Source organism: Protopterus annectens, chromosome 16.part0 (assembly GCF_019279795.1).
Source record: "Protopterus annectens isolate FY-2018-M chromosome 16.part0, PAN1.0, whole genome shotgun sequence".
Lineage (NCBI taxonomy): Eukaryota > Metazoa > Chordata > Ceratodontiformes > Protopteridae > Protopterus > Protopterus annectens.
In genome coordinates, this window is record NC_056750.1 from 712,011,308 (window position 1) to 712,028,117 (window position 16,810).

The following is a 16,810-nucleotide window of genomic DNA, read 5'->3' on the forward strand; positions in this document are numbered from 1 at the left end:
CTTTCTCTAAAGCTGTTATGGATGTCATTTTGTAGGCCAGGAAGCCTAGCACCAGGAAATCTTATTCAGAAAAGTGGAAGAGATTCTGTGCCTGGAACCATGCTCAAAGCCTTGACCCTCTTATCCCTAGCATTCCTCAGATACTACAATACTTAACCGAGATGCTGGACAAAGGACTATCCTTCTCATCCATTAAGATCCATGCCTCTGCCATCTCTGCTCATTACAACACAGATCCTCCTTTTTTCTCTCATCCATTGCTAAAGCAGTACCTCAGAGGGGCTAAAAACATAAGACCGCCCCGGAGAGCACCAACACCTACTTGGGACCTCAATTTTGTCTTGGAAAAGCTCACTTTACCTCCTTTTGAGCCAGCCAATTCAGCAGAATTAAAATATGTATCATGGAAAACTGCTCTGCTTCTGGCAATAACATCAGCATGAAGAGTCTCAGAACTACAGGCACTAATGGCAGCAGTAGAGCCTTTCATCATTTTTTACCAAGACAAGGTTTCTTTAAGAACACACCCTTCTTTTATGCCTAAGGTGGTATCCAGTGTGGCTGTTAACCAAACTATTGACTTGCCAACTTTTTATCCAAATCCCCAGAATAAAGGGGAGAGACTTCTACACTCCTTGGACATACATAGGCAATTATGCTTCTACTTGGACAAAACAAAAGTTTTCTGAAAAACTGAACAATTGTTTGTATCATATGCTGCAGGATCACAGGGAAAGGCTATTTCAAAGCAGACCATTTCAAAGTGGATAGAACACTGTATCCAGTTCTGCTACACACAGCATGGGAAACCTGTACCATCTAACATTAGACCACATTCCACCAGGGCAACTGCCACTTCTACTGCCTGTCTTAGAGGAGTACCTACCAAAGACATTTTGGAAGCTCCAACTTGGAGTTCAGTGCACACCTTTACCAAGCATTACCACTTGCCTCTTTATTCTAGATCCAGAGCTGGCTTTGCCACCGCAGTGCTGCAGGGCCTCATAGCCACACCAAGTCCTCTGTAGAACCAGCCACCTTGACTCAGCTTTGGGATTCAACCCAAGTGTAATGACTGTAGCAGTGAAACACGATGAACATAGGACAGTTTTGTACCTACCATAAATGTAGATGTTCGAGTGTCTTCACTACTGCAGTCCTAGTTACCCACCCGCCATCCCCTCTTTCTTAGCTGGATCTTACTTGTACCTTTCTACACTATACTACCTATGTGGTGTATTTGCTGGTTACTGAAAGTTTTGTTTTTACCTTATTGTATGTTTTGTAAGAAATATGTATTGCCTATCTTTGGGGGCACCTGACATCTGGGGCAAGAAAAACTGAAGAAAATAGCGGCGGCTGCTTCTTATATTACCCCTGATGCACTGACGTCAGGGAGGAGGCGACAGCAACTGACGCCAGACCAAGACTTTGGAACTCTGGCCGACTGCGGGACCGCCTGACGGCAGGATAACCCAAGTGGTAATGACTGCAGCAGTGAAGACACTCGGACATCTACATTTATGGTAGGTACAAAACTGTACTTTCTTACACAACAGTACTTTCTGAATGCCTCCTGCATTAGCTGGGAGTAGATCTGCCCTTGATTTTTGTCCTCCTTTTCCTGGAAATACTGGTAAGGACTTCACAGTGATCAATAGTGTTTATTTCCTAGCAGTCTGTCTCCACTCTTCTCTACCACCATTTATGACTACTTCTGACTCTTCCACCTTCAAATACTTAATTCTGGAGTTAAAAAACATTTTCAGGATTACAGGATAGAGCAATTTACATCTGACCTCTGCTTGTCAACACTTCCTTGTGTCTGGCAGAAATTTACTTCTTTGCATTCTAGTGGCTGCAGAATAGTCATTATCCGTATACCCTAACCTGGTCTATTTTAATTTGTCCCCCTTTTCTGTAAAAGAGAGAGTACCCTTTCCATCAGTTCATACATTTAAAATTTCATTAGCAGGTTTAAGGATTGCTTTTCGTGATCATGCCTAGTTGAAAAAGTCTGTACCCTTTCCACCTTTACCTCCTCAGTAGGTATTTCAGTCAACTTATTTAAACATTCAATCAAAAATCCCTTGTAATCATTTTCGATTTTTTCAGACATTGCAGTAAATCAAAAGTTATTTCTATATGCCTTGTCCCCCAGCTCAGTCAGTTTCAGTTGTAGAGTTTCCTGCCAGATCTCTTATTTTGGCAGTGTACTTTTCAGCTCCTCTCTTACTTTCTGCAGTCCCATTATACTGTCTTATTTCTTCCCTCTCTTGGACTTTTTGATTATTGTTTTTGATGTAATCTTGTAAGGTTTCACTGACTGTAAATACTTCACTGCAGATCTTGTCAGTCTTCCTCCTACATAAATGTATCTGCTGCCTGGCTTCCATTTGTTGTTGCTGCTACTTAGCTGCTGCCATGTGGTTCAAGCATTTAGGTGGCTTCCCAGTTGCTACTGATTTAAATTATTTTGCAATTTTACATCCTTTTCATCACATGATGAGTTTGCATGCATTTATCTTCTTTCTAGGACCCAGGTGTATTGCAGAATGTAAGCTATGATTATATCACTTAACTGCAGTTTCTTTCCTTTAGCACTGTGCCAGTGCTGCCTACCAGCACTCCACAATACTGTAAGTAATAACATTTTTCAAGAACGTTTGAAAAAAGCAAAGCAATGGGATGGAAGTTAGTCAGATGAATTGCCACCTTTATGAAGCAATAGTATGTAATTTCTCCCAGAGGAGGGGAACATAGATTTCTTTGGTTGATAAAATAAAAACATGATAGGCTAGCATTTCTGCTACCATTTTAATGTTTTCATCTGGATGGTTATGAGGTGCAAGTGTTGTAGGTTTTAACTTGAAGATTTTTTATGGTGGAAGTTGGTATAGGTTGGAGGGGGTAGTTTATTGTGGCAATGGTAAATGTCAGAGATAAGCAAAGAGCTTAAGGCTGTACTATTTAAATAAAGTACGGTTTAACTGACTGGTGATGCTATCTGAATGGTTGCTCGTTGAAGAGGAAGATTGAGTAGAATGACCAGAGTGGAAAAAATTGTTTACTGTTGACCAGAACGTTTAATCTGGTGTCCCTGTCTTTCCATGCTTCTGAGTGTATTCCATTCAGCAAAGATGCTCCTGTCTTTGGGCCTCTAATTATTCCACTTGAGCCACAACCACCTCCATGCATAAGGTGACCCTTTTTCTAGGTATTCTTCCAGCTTATGTTTGATTGCTGAACTTCCATAGATGCTAGGGCATGTATGCTTTCAGAAGCTCTGTAGTTTATTGAATGAATTTGAGATTATGCACTTAAGAAACCTACACAATGAGATGGAAAAGATTTATTTGGAAAAAAAATCCCTTCTCTCAACACTACTAGACAATCTTGTAGCGCTGTCTGGTAAAGGTTTATCACGTTTATTGCCAAAGTCCATGTGGTGGCTATCTCCACCTATCCTATTAGCCTTTTCCCCAATTTCTTGGTGTCTTGCAAATTCATTTTCTCAGAGTTTCTTTTCTTCTCCACCCTATTAAATGTTCTGTTCTCGGGAGATCCGAGTGTTATGTAAGGAAATTTAATGTACACACTCCATGGGGAACATCCTTCTTTTACAGAATACTAGGTAAAACAGTTGACAGTATGTCACTTGTACTTGTTTGTGAGCTCAGTGGAAGACCTTTAAAACCTTCTAAAATAAAATGCGGCAGGCTGAAGAGAAACCTAAGAAATACCTAGAAAATCTAAAACACAGGAGATTTCTGTGCAAAAGATTTATGATGTAATGGTAATGACTGACCCCACACAATACTTGTTATACATCTGAAATGCACAAATATTTTGTGCTGAATTGGAAGTAATTATACACTTAACCAAAACAGGTTTCCTGGAATAAGAGGAAAAATTCTGCAAAGACAATCACGTTTCCAATGCAACTTACAGTGGTAAATGGGGAAATACGGAGACTGTAGTCTTTTAAAGCACGATAACAAGTTTCCCCAAATGTGTGGCACAAGCGGTGATGTAAAAAAAATATTAAATGAAAGATGGTATAATCAGTGCTAGCCTCTTCGTCAGCACAGTGAGATAACATGCTGACTTTGGCTATAGAGACCTGATTTCAGTTACTTTTGCTTGGCAGAACTGGCAGGGGGGAATGGATGTGCCCTTCCTTGGTGGAGGGGGGGAGGCTGGTCAGAGCAGGCCACATGCTACAACAGTCCCTCAAAGGAGGGAGTGTGCTTATGTAGACATCCTGCTTTTGGCCTACTAAACCACCATCTTGTGGTAGTTCTCATTACTGAGTGCAAGGAGGTTTGCTCCAGGAGGGTATTGTGGGTGTCTGTGTTGATGTGGGTATGTCATCTCTCCATAGGTTTTTGGTATCAGGTCAGTCAAATACACATACCCAGAATACTAGAAAGGGCACAGCCAAACTTCATGGCTGCCTAAATGATCGTCCTTTCAGACAACTCTTGAGGACTTTCCATGAACGATGATAGTGTGCTTAAGTGTACTTGGTGGGAGGCCTGATGGTTGCCAGGCATTGGAGTAAAAAGAATAAAAACTTGGACATTTGTATTCAGAAAGGAGCAATGTAGTACTCTAACTTGTCACCTGCATATTTTCGCAGTGCATTATGCCCGAGTGATTCAGAGACTGCTGTACCACTACAATACAACAAATGCACTGGCCTGTAGCAGAGATACTGGTCTCAATGGCAGAGTGTCACACAAATGTTGCAGTCCAAGAGCATGGCTAATGCTGGCTATCTACGTAGTCACTCCAGAGAGTATCATCAGCATCTGAATAGCATGCTGGAGTGATTTAAATTAGTTCTACTTCACAATTTGGGGCACAGTGCAGAAAAAATGTATGCTGTCTTTTGATGGCTATATAGCCTTTCACTTCAGTAGGGTAGGGGCTGTTAGCACGACTGTAGGTAAATACTACAAAGCCATCCATGTAGATGTGTGTACTCGTGTCTGTAGGTGCAAGTTTGCAGCTGCATGGATTGTATGTGTATGTATGCATGGGGTGTCTGTTGGATGGTGCCTGCAGCAATGTGTGTTGCAAGGACTGTTAGGAGAGAACAGTAGCATAGGTGTGTCTAACAGTGTAGTGGTCAATTCAGAGACATGAGCTCATTGTGGCTTTATCTGTCTCTGAATTGCAGATTTTTGCCTTTGCACTACTGGGCAATATGGTGTTGCCAGAATAGTCTTTCTGAATCCCAAGGAGGGACACAAACTGAAATCACACCAGAGATTTGTAGTGTAAAAAAGTTATTAGGTAGCTCAGCATCAAGCAGCAGTTTAAACTTATTCATTTTATGAAATGTAGGAAAGTCAAAGTGGACTTAAAAATAATGCAGTTATCAACCCAGCTACCCATATCACATTGTTTGTTTTTTACCTATGTGGACAGGGTATTTTACCAGCAAAAAAACTTTTAAGTAATCATGTCTCCTATAAGGCAGGAATCATATCAGTGTAAGGTGAAGCAATCTTAAACTCAGGCAGACTAGAACTTAAATTAGATGCAATCATTACTGAGCTTAGTAGCCGGCCTGAGGCATAGGCCAACTAGGCGGCCGCCTAGGGTGCCACTCTAGCAGGGGCACTTTTCCAGTATTTATTTGGTGTAGATAGACCAGGATAGGGGCACCAGGTGGTGTGGTGGCGGGCACCATGGAGCCCTTTTGCCTAGGGCACCAGTTGACCTAAGGCCGCTCCTGTAGTAGCCACCAGTGCTACGTCTACATAAAGTAAACTGAGAATGCTAATTGACATCAGGCTCTGCATAAACGTTAAAACATTTAAAAGCCCTAGTATGGAGCCTTGTGGAATTCCTGATGGCACTGGATATACATTTTTGAGAATGTTGTGCTAAAAGGTCTCTTCCAGGTACTTTTAAACCACTTCACAATTGAGAAAAATGCAGCTGTCAGCATGCTGTCTAGTGTCCAGCTGTTTTAACTGACACAGAGGCGCACTGTGGTTAGTGCTGAACCCATGCTGATATTCATTTAAACAATTCTCTGTAAAATAACACTGATCTGGTTAACTTATCTCTCAAATAGTCTAACAAATACAAAAATATTCCTGCAAAAATACTCAATTTCTTGCATTTAAAGAATGAAGCTGCTGAATATCTAGCTAACTGAAACATAACAGAAGTAGAGGGAATGACATGTGTTGTATGGGGACAGATCCCATACACCCCCACTCTTTCCCTAGTGATGTAAGTACAAGATATGAGGAGGGGAGGGTATTCTGTATTTGCTAGGTTCTGTTTATCAGTATGTGATTTGGGCACTGTGTGAGTTTGTCACCTACAGTAGACTCATTCTAGGGTGCAACTATGTTATAAGCAGCACCACCTAGCAATGCTGCCTCAGCCTCTGGAGCAGTAGAAAACAATTTTTCTTCTGTGTTTTTCAGTTTGTCTAGCAATCCATTGTTCTCTGGAACTGGAGTACTTAAACAGTACTAGCTGCATAAGGTATAGTATTTACAGTGGGAGTATAATTCAGACTTGCTGTCCTGTGTAGTGAATAAATACTTCTACATCAGGTATACAAGTGCCCTTAACCCCCCCCCACCGTCAGAAAAATAGTTAAACCCCGTTAGAGTCCAGCTGTTAAAAGTAATGTTTTGCAAATGGAACCCAGAAAATGTTCATCAGTTTCAGTATCCATTTGAATTCTGTAGTTTTTTTTTTTTTTTTTTTTTTTTTTGAGATTTGTAGGGTGGGTTACAGAGGAGTGTCCATGGTAGAACCATGGCTGTAATGATGGCATTTTTGATGAGTGTCATAGAGGTTTAGTTTCTTACCCCCCCCCCCCCCATAGTACTCATTTGTTAAACAAGCTCCACTCCTCTCAGTCTTTTATGCAGTTTCTTGGTTTCAGTCTGTAATCTGTTTTGTTGGGTAGGTACCTCAGTGCTCCAACACAAGAGGATTCTTTTTGTCCACAGTGTTCCTCCTTGCTCAGTTTCTGGCATTAAAGATAAATTACAGAACTGGTTTGCCTGTGTATGTAGGAGATAAATATCTTGTTCACTGAGTCATTAATTAAGAATAATCGAAGATAGATTTTTTTCCATTGCTACACGGGATGACTATTTACAGTAGTTTTGTTTTTAAATCTAGAACCTTATACTTGTGGAGCTTGTGGAATTCAGTTCCAGTTCTATAACAACCTTTTGGAACACATGCAGTCCCATGCAGGTAAGGAGGATTATCTGTTTTCCAGTTCATAAGAGCAGTCACAGCATTTTGTTTTATGTGCTGGTGGGCTGTGTGTCATGGTCCAAGTGACCTTTATAAGACATGCCCCAGTCCAAGTAAAGATGAGTAGTGAGTACAGTATTCAAACCAAATAATGTTTCAGCACAAGAACAGTTTAGTTTTATCCATTGATAGAGCTGTTAACATCTCCAGTTGTCCACTAAAGCTCATCACAGTACAGACATATTTGTTTGTTTTGTGAGGGTGGGGGTAAAATAGTCTTCAGCTGGTAAAAATCACAAAAGTTAAAGTATCAAGAATAGTGATGACATGTCTTAATTTCTTCGTGTGTAGCAGTGATAACGAGTAACAGAATGTCATTCAAGATCTTATTGCAGTTAGCTGCATTTTGTAATACTAGGGCTAGCATGGCCTTTATAACGCTTGAGTTTAACTTTGATTTTTTTGATTTTCCCCAAGCAGCATCACTAGATGTAGGTGTCTCCCTCTTAAGCTTTCCTGCCACTTCTGATAAGTCTTGCAGAATAATCATTTAATCATTGTGGCTGTCTTTTGTCTGCCATTCAGTTAGTCATTCTCTCCCTCCATTTTTCTTTGCTGTTAGTCATTCACATCACTTACTATAGATCAGAAGCATCACTGAAAAAAATTCTTTAGCGCCTGTGCAGAAATTAGAGCTGACCTTTGTTGGGTTATGCATTCTGCTAGAAGACTGGTATTCACCTCCACACACTACCTTTGACGAAGCATCCTGCAGAACACAGCACAGTTTTTTAATAAAGTTTTACTTTTTATTTGATACCATCACCATATCATCACTGTATCATCTTCGAGGGTGGGGTCACTGTAAAATAAATCACTGCATTCAGTTTTGTTCACTTTTGAGGTTTTGTAGTAGCTTTTTCTGTGTCAGCACTCAGCCATTTGAAGGCTAACTCAGGTAGTGCTCTCTTATTCAAGCAAATTGTGATTCTGCCGTTAAAAGAACAATATTGGTGACTGCACTCTACAGTTTTTAATACACTGATTCTGTAGAAATATTTTAGCCCAAATTATGCTGTTTCAATTTTTCAAGAAAAAGTACATTATCTTTTATTTTCCTCTCCAGAAGAATAAATAGTTAAATCTTCCCCTTCTTAGTCTATAAATAAGTACACTTTAATAGATAAATAGCCATGATGGATTACTACACTCAGTGCTTGTTTTAAGGTCCTTAAGAAAATAGCCTTGAAATTTGTTTCAGAAATTTAAAATAGCAACAAGACCAAGAAGAATTAAGGCTTCATCTTCATATCTTTAGACTTGTATAAGATTCAGAAACCTGACCTGTTGTTTGAGAGAGTGTGTGTGTGTGTGTGTGTGTGTGTGTGTGTGTGTGTGTGTGTGTGTGTGTGGAGGTAAAATGATGAATCATTCTGTTAACTTCACGCCTTGTTAGGGAATCCAGACTCTTGGGTATGTGTATTTCGCATTTATATTAACTTGTCGAAATTTTACTGCATCGAAGCAATAAATGTCGAACACAATTTATCAATACAGTAAAATATCTAATGAGGATAAAAAAACAACTAAAGGGCGTAGGCAGGGGGGCAAGCCCCTCCACACCCCTTGCTACTTAAATATACCAACTCCGAGACTGCACTACATTGAGGTAAAAAGAAATATCCCCCTACGGAGATTTCCATTTACCTGGCCGATATTCTTCGCTTTCGATATTGCCAGCTTGCAACAATATAATACAGACCCTGTATTTAAAACAGTCAGTGGATCAAATCTCTATTATTTATTGCACATACTTGCCGTCAAAGTTCAGTTCAGCTCCATATGTAAGAGTTTTATTAGCATATATATAATAAGAAGGGGGATCAGGGAAAAAATGGAAGTTGAATGCACAGCAGCTAAGCTTAAGAGTGCATTGGCTTAAATTGTTCAGTACTAAGTGGATGGGTCAACAAGGGCCTGCCTATGTGTCAGGGTTAGTGTTAACATGACATGCCTGTCTTACGAAAGATACAAGTATATGAAGATAATATGAAAGCAAATTAACTGGATGTTGCATTCTGCACAGGCACCTGACTTGGCGAACTAGTTAAGATCTTCTGGTTGACTTGGAGAAAAACTAGATCTGTTTTCAAGCAGTTACTTCATACTTCTGTTTCATAGTTCTGCTGCTAACTTTCCCCTAGTAATAGGCCATTCTAATTCTTTCTCAAAAACAGCCCCCAACTACTACTACATTTTGGAAACAAGCAAAGCAGTAGCAGTGAAGATCGTGTGACTCTAGCTACTCACCTCCTCGTCCTCAGTACTCCTTTTTCTTGCACTGCTGTGCAGTTGGGAGAGTATTACCTCAGACAAATGGACTGCAACAGGTTCTCAAGAATAGTCAAATGGACTAGCAACAGCAGTTTCTCAGGATTAAACTAGAAAGCTCAGACTTTTTTTTAACTAAATTATCATGATATAGTCAGGAGGCTTTCACCTTGAGTATTGATTCTTTCTTGTTGTATCCCTGAAACACTAATTCTGCTGAAAATGCGGTTATTCAGTGCTTTTGTGGAACCCTACTGATATCTGCATTGCTTACTGTACTTAAAATTCATTGTTGCACTTTAAAAAGTTACTGTTTGTCGTTTTTGCTTGCATATCTGTAACATAGTTGTAGGCTACACACTCAAGTGCACTAGCCTCCTCTGTGTATTTAGAGTTATTTAAGTTGCTGCATTTCTGTTATCTGTGAAAAAAGAAAAAAATACAAAAAAATAATCTCCCTGCTTTCCCGCCTTTCTGTACTAGTCTAGTCCGTTTTTCAGGCTTTGCTGAATCCAGGACTGTGGTTAAGGTTCCTGTGTTGCCCATATCATACTTGAATAGTTAGGTGGCTTCCTTGTTCACTGTGAGAGAGGGAACTCTGAGCAGCCTATCTGTCCCTGTACGAGTGGTCCCAGCCCAGCAACTTGTAGCTCATTGGCCATATTGGGTTAATTTCTATCCTTTTGTTCTCCCTGGTATAAAAATCGCTTAGTGTGGCTTTGCGCGATTTTGCGCATCGGGCAGCGCTGGTTAATCGGGTTTAAAGTATTCCTGGCTCCACAAAGTCTACTCTTCACTTTTTCCCTTGGAACTGCTCTAACTCTCAAATTAAACACTCTATTCTGAATCTAAAACCCTGCACTTGCTCATATAAGCAATTTCTATACGTTAAGCACTAATAATCTAAATAAGCACTACATCCTCATATACTCCCCTTGAGTACTTTATCCCCTTATGGTCCTTTCTGATTCAGTTGCAAAGGAGTTCCCTACACTATTCTAGCATGTCCAAAGGTCAGTTACTGGTTTCCTCTCCAGTCCAGCTGGTGAATCTGGGAATCTTGAGGCAATGTTACAACTGCCTCATGTACACAGACAACCCTCTCCTCCTCCCAACAAGTACAAATATATGTGAGAGATGCAACCATATAGCCAAACTGAAGGCTGAGCTCTCTCGACTCAGTACTAGAGTAACCAGTCATGAGGGGAAGGTAACCACACACACCACAAATCCAGTCTCACATAATCCTACCACAACTGCAGACCAAACACATAAACACACAAAAACATACTCGGAGGCTCTAAATAAAAATCTGCCAAAACAGCAGAGACCTCCAAAGCAGACACCCAAGCGACCGCTTCCCCAAAACAAAACACAGGCAACACATAGCTCACAAAGTCAGTGTGCCAAGCAGCCACAGCCCTTAAGACTCAACAACATACCTGATACACTTGTAATAGGTGACTCTATAGTCAGACACACTGACGTCCCTGCTCACCAGGCTGAACAAAGAAAAGGTCACAGTGAGCTGCCTGTTGGGCGCTAGAATCCGCCAGATAACACAAGCACTCAGGTCACTACAAAGCAAGTACAAATATGACTCAGTCATTGTCCATGCTGGTGTGAATGACCTGAGACATACCTCCCTGGACTACATGAAAAGAGACCTAGAGGAGCTCTCTGCTCATGTAGCCCAGTCTGGTATGACCCTGACCTTGAGCAGCATCTTACCCTCACCAAGAATGATGCCTCAGTATAAAGACAAAATGATCAATTTCAACAATTGGCTTAAGTATTGGTGTCATTCAAAGGGAATCCAGTATCTGTCTGCCTGGGATGACATGCTCGACAAGCCACGTTGCTTCGCAAGGGACGGCTTGTACCTGTCACCCCTGGGCTTTCGGATATTGGCAAAGGCTCTTGCCACCCCCATAGTGCCTTTTTTAGGCAAGGCTCAAAAGACAAACCCACCTCCTTAGACAACCCAAGTAGAAAGAAACTAAGGGTAATGCCAGAAGTCTAAACCTCAAGATGCACACTCTCGAACCCCTCCTCAGTATGGAGAACATCAATGTCTGTGCAGTGACAGAAACCTGGTTTAAGGCTCCCGAGAGCACCCCAGCACTACCAGGTTATACCTCATATCATGCTTTTCGGCCCCAAAACTCAGACCGAACCACAAAAGGAGGGGGAATATCCATATTCATCAAGGACACCCACACGTCCAGGTTAGTGGCATTGCATGAAGCATCGGAGACCATCCATGTGCAACTAACAGTGGGCAAAACTGCCTTTCAGTTTGTAGCATGCTACAGACCACCCTCTCAAACTCATGAACCCCACTCTGCCTTCCTGAAGACACTGGAGAATATGAAGGTCTCTCCAAACACCATCATATTGGGGGACTTCAACTATCCAAACATAGACTGGGAGCATTACTCAAGCCCCAACACCCTAGCCCAGAGGTTCCTAGAATTCATAAACTCAAATGCTATGGAACAATTGGTCACCACTCCCACAAGAGGGGAAAACATACTAGATCTGATCACCAACATGGGAACACAAAGTTCCATACCAGAAGTATACCTCTCATTGGTAAGATCGGACCGTACATTAATATCACTAGAAATCCACATCCCGCCCCCAGCACAAAAGACCACAGTGAAGAACTTCTCAAAAGCTAACTTCACACTTCTTAAAACCAAAGTGGAATCCTTCAAGGCCCCCAGGCCAGTGGAAACCAAGGCCCTATCTGCTGAATCCTTTATAAACGCATTCTATGGACATCTTCAAGAATGCATGGATCATGCAATCCCAAATAAAACCAAGACCCATTCCCCCAAAGGCAGGCGTCCTGTCTGGTGGACCCCAGCCATAAATAAGCTATACAACAGAAGGAGGAAGCTACTACATGATAGAGCAAAATCCCTAAAAGGGAAGGCATCTCTGATCAGTACTAGCAAAAAACTACGATCACTCATAAAAACATCCAAGGCCACTTTCGAGAGAAAAATTGCACAAGCAACAAGAGATTAATCATAAGGCTTTCTTTAGTTATGGTAGAAACCTGGGTGGCAACTCCCAGATATGCTCAGAGTTAGTCCATAATAACAATAAATACACTGAACCCTCAGACATTACCAACATCCTGGCAGACAGGTTCAGTGCAAACTCCCCCCCCCCCCCAAAAGGACAACTATCTATCCCAGCAGAGTGTTGCCTCCCTGACATCTCAGATGCCCAGGTGAGAGCCGCCCTCTCCAAAGCAAAAAACACAGCATCAATGGGACCGGACGGTGTCCCGGGCTGCGTGCTACATGAACTCCAAGAAGAGCTATACCCTCACATAGAGCTGCTATTCAATCTTAGCCTTACTACAGGATATGTACCCAAAGAATGGCGTACAGCAACAGTAGTCCCACTCCACAAAGGAGGCACCTCTACAGACCCTGGAAACTACCGCCCCATAAGCCTGACTAGCCTGGTCTGCAAAGCTATGGAGAGTATCATTATGGAGCTCATAAACAAAGACATTGGGGACCTACAGACACTGGATCCTACCCAATTCGGGTTTGTCAAGGGCAGATCCTGCCTCCTGAACCTGGTAGATTTCTTTGAAACAGTCACCAAGGCCATTGATGCAGTTAAGGTGGTCCACACAGCCTACCTAGACCTTGCAAAAGCCTTTGACACAATACCCCACTTGGGCATCGTAGACAAACTCTCCAGCCAAAGTATAAACCCCTATGTCATAAGATGGGTTGCAAACTGGCTCAAGGACAGAACCCACATGGTCAGAATTGCTGGAGCCATGTCGGACTCTAAACCAGTTACAAGTGGCGTCCCACAAGGCTCAGTCCTGGGACCTCTCTTATTCGGAATATATTTTTCTGAGGTACAGGCAAACACGGGAGGACTGTGGCTGACCAAGTTCGCAGATGACTGCAAACTGGGCGCCATAATTGACTCTTCAGCTGACACAAGCATCCTCCAAAAGGGTCTCATAGAGACGGATAACTGGTGCCAGAGCCATGGCCTTAAACTAAACGCCAAAAAGTGTATAGTTATACCCTTTGGCAAAAACAGTGCCCACAAACTACCACATAGGAGGTAATCCATTAAGTACAGAAGAAGTAATTAGGGACCCAAGTTGGTAGTAATCTCTCCCTTGACAACCACATTGCCAAAGTGGTTAGGAAGACCTTCTATATATAGGCCACCTTATCATGAAAGGATTCACATCTAGATCAAGGGAGGTCATTGTGCCCCTTTACTCATCCCTCATCAGGCCCATAATTGAGTACAATACCCCATTTGGGATGTACCTTACCCGACACCTGCAGCAACTAGAAAGACCCCAAAAGTACCTCACTAAGAGGATCAAGGGACTCAAACATATGCCATATGCTGCTCGGCTAAAGAAACTCCAGCTCTACTCAGTTGCATACCGCCTACTCAGAGGCGATCTATGCCTAAAGTGTACAAAGCCATGTCCAACCCTGAATTAATGGACATGCTCCACCTCAGAAAATCCAAATCCCTTAGAGCTACATGATTGAGTGACTTGAACCTCAGCACAGAAATAAATAGGACATGCTGGAGGGACAGATTCATAACCCAGAGGCTCCCTTCACTCTGGAATAGAATCGCAGTCCATGTTAGGCAGAGCCCCTCACTGACTCTCTTCAAGAAAAGTCTTGACGAGTGGATGGGAGATAGTAGGTTTACCCCGGGGATCACTTCTGTGTCACTACTGGACAGAGGCACAGTAAACACAACCTTAAAAAGGGCACAGTAAACTCATTCCAAGGGGTGGCAGAAGCCAAACACACTCTGGCTAGGCTTGTAAATGCCCTAGGGCAGGTAGCCTAGTATGAACCTATGACAGTAGTTGTTAGAGAAGACAATGCAATGGATTCCAGACCAAAAGAGTAAGACTGTACTTCAGCCTTTCTCTTAGAACATGGAAAATGACAGTAGATTTTGGAGGTCCAGAATCAGTCTGTCATCGCAAAAAAATTCAAAATGGTGGTCGTAAAAACAGTTTTCCAGTAATGGTAGCTGTGGATATGTATAATTTGTTTTTTCCTGGTCTCCTGGAGTCTTCCATAAAAAGTTTAAGGTACCATATTGTTTTTTCCCCACTTTCTTTTACCTTTTCTTTCAAAGTATTTATCAGTTAATTCAAGTTTTTGCTCAGTTAAGAAATATATATTTTCCTGTATGAATGACTGTTTTAGTAGTGCAAAGAAGTCTAAGGCACAGCTGCTTCAGCTTTTCATTATTATAGTAAAATGTCTTTAGTCATCACAGAAAACTACAAAAAAAAAAAATTCCTGGCCACCAGTTCAGACACTAAATAGTTGTAAGAGCTCTCATACTTTCTCTTCATATTAAAGTTTGTGTAACATGGGTGGAAACAAAAGTTCAGCAGCTGGTGCAGAACCTTTCTAGTCTCCGGGGTATTACAGAAGGCCTTTGTGTTCTGGAGTATATTCTCACTTTCATCCTTTTGGTTCCTGTTGCATAACGACATACACATGAGGAGACACTCTGGACCCTTGAAGAATGTTTGGAATTAGGCCACAAACTTAATAAAGACATTGATTACTATCCTTCAGTGAGTGAAAGAAGGTGTGCCTCAACATCTCCAACACCAACACAGTCCTTAATAGTTTCTTCTGATTATACTAATGGGTATGGATTTTTTTGTTGGTGGGTAGGACTCGTCAGAAATCATACAGTTCATGGTTTCCAGACTCTTCAGTAAAGATTCCTACTTAACTTAAAAAAGTTGAAAGATAGTCTGAAGCACTGCTTTACTGGACAGCTACCTTCTCAGTTCTATTGCTGATCAACACAGACAACATGTGATATGGTTGTGTATTAAATAAAGGGACTAAAATCGTTAGCACATATTCAAGTGCATTCTCCAGCTTTGGGACTAAGAAATCTTTTGCTGTCTATTCTTTCTTCCAGGACATTAAAACTGTGTTGAAAGACCAGCTTTGGCATACAAGGTTAATGCCCTGACTGTGAATGGGTTTGATTAACAGCTCTAGAGTTGGAAGAGTCAAGGTGTGTGTGTGTTGGGGGGGGGGTGACTTGCCGTTCCTGATCCACCCATTTGTGGGGGAAGGGAAATTGTATGACCAGCTGCACCAATAACCCCCAACAGGAGTGCTATGGGGATTACAGGTTGGAAGGAGTTGTCGTGTATGTTTGTGCGGAAGCATCCTTGGGAACATCCCAGAATGGCAGCACCAAGCTGATGTGGTCAGGAGGAGGTGAGACTTGCATATGATGGCCTATTCCTGATGTCTGAGTCTTAAGTCTACTGGAAATTAGTGACCAATTAAAAGTGAGAGTCACATATCATGGCCTACTCCTGATGTCTGATTCTCACCTACACCGGAAATGAGTGGCCATATAGGCTGTTGCTCTAAGTGTGTAATGAATAGGCTTGTGGACTGTCTTCATGGCTGAATGACGAAAAATTCAGATCATCAATGTGGATTCCCAAAAAAAGTAATACTGATGGACTATCTTGGCCTGCAGATTTTCTTGGCTCAGTAAGGGAAGCTAAAACCTACAGTGTTTCAGCAAGTAGTGGATCTGTGGGTTTTAACAAAGATGAATCAGTTTTGCAATTCATCGCAACAATCAGTTTCCTTGATTGAGCAAAATACAGTATAAAAACTGGATGCATTCTCATTTTAGTGGAAACAAGACCTGGTTTATGCCTTTCCTATGGTTCCCTTGTTTCACAAAGTCTTACAGCTAGGTAGGACACAAGTGAACTCAACCTGTTTGCTTTAGCCGTGTCATGCCAAAACAACCGTGTTTCTTTGAGTGCAGCTGTTGGCACATCTGCTTTTAACGTCTGCCACCATTAAAGGGATGTATGTCTTTTCAACAGGATGAAGTTCTTCATCTCAACTTTAAGTTATTGACTATCAGTCTGGATGTTAGGATTCTGATGCCTCATAATGATTTATTATTTCCAAAAATGCTGGGCATTTTCAAGGAGGAAAAAGGGCCAATATTAGGAAGTCATGCCAGCAGAAGAGGAAAGGATTTTTAATATATACTTCAACAGATCTAGATCCTGTGAACTGTCCACTACCAAAATGTCTAGATTGCCTCAGTTATCCCTGAGGCAATGCCACCCATTCTTCATTCAAGTACATATTTCTGCAATCTCACTATATACTCCTGTTTTTTGCCAGATAGT

General features: G+C 41.6%; 1 protein-coding gene across 13 annotated transcripts in view; it reads left to right on the forward strand.

The window, feature by feature from the left end:
• The window catches only part of LOC122790995 (zinc finger protein 618-like), a 2,638,133-nt gene that overhangs the window by 2,255,084 nt on the left and 366,239 nt on the right, over positions 1-16,810 (forward strand). For 12 of the 13 annotated variants that reach the window (XM_044058728.1, XM_044058724.1, XM_044058731.1 and 9 more), the window contains one exon: positions 7,165-7,242. The exons of the other annotated variant lie outside the window; for it this stretch is intronic. In XM_044058728.1, the coding sequence (XP_043914663.1) occupies positions 7,165-7,242 (78 nt within the window). The remainder of the gene's footprint in view (positions 1-7,164; positions 7,243-16,810) is intronic. 13 annotated transcript variants of the gene reach the window in all.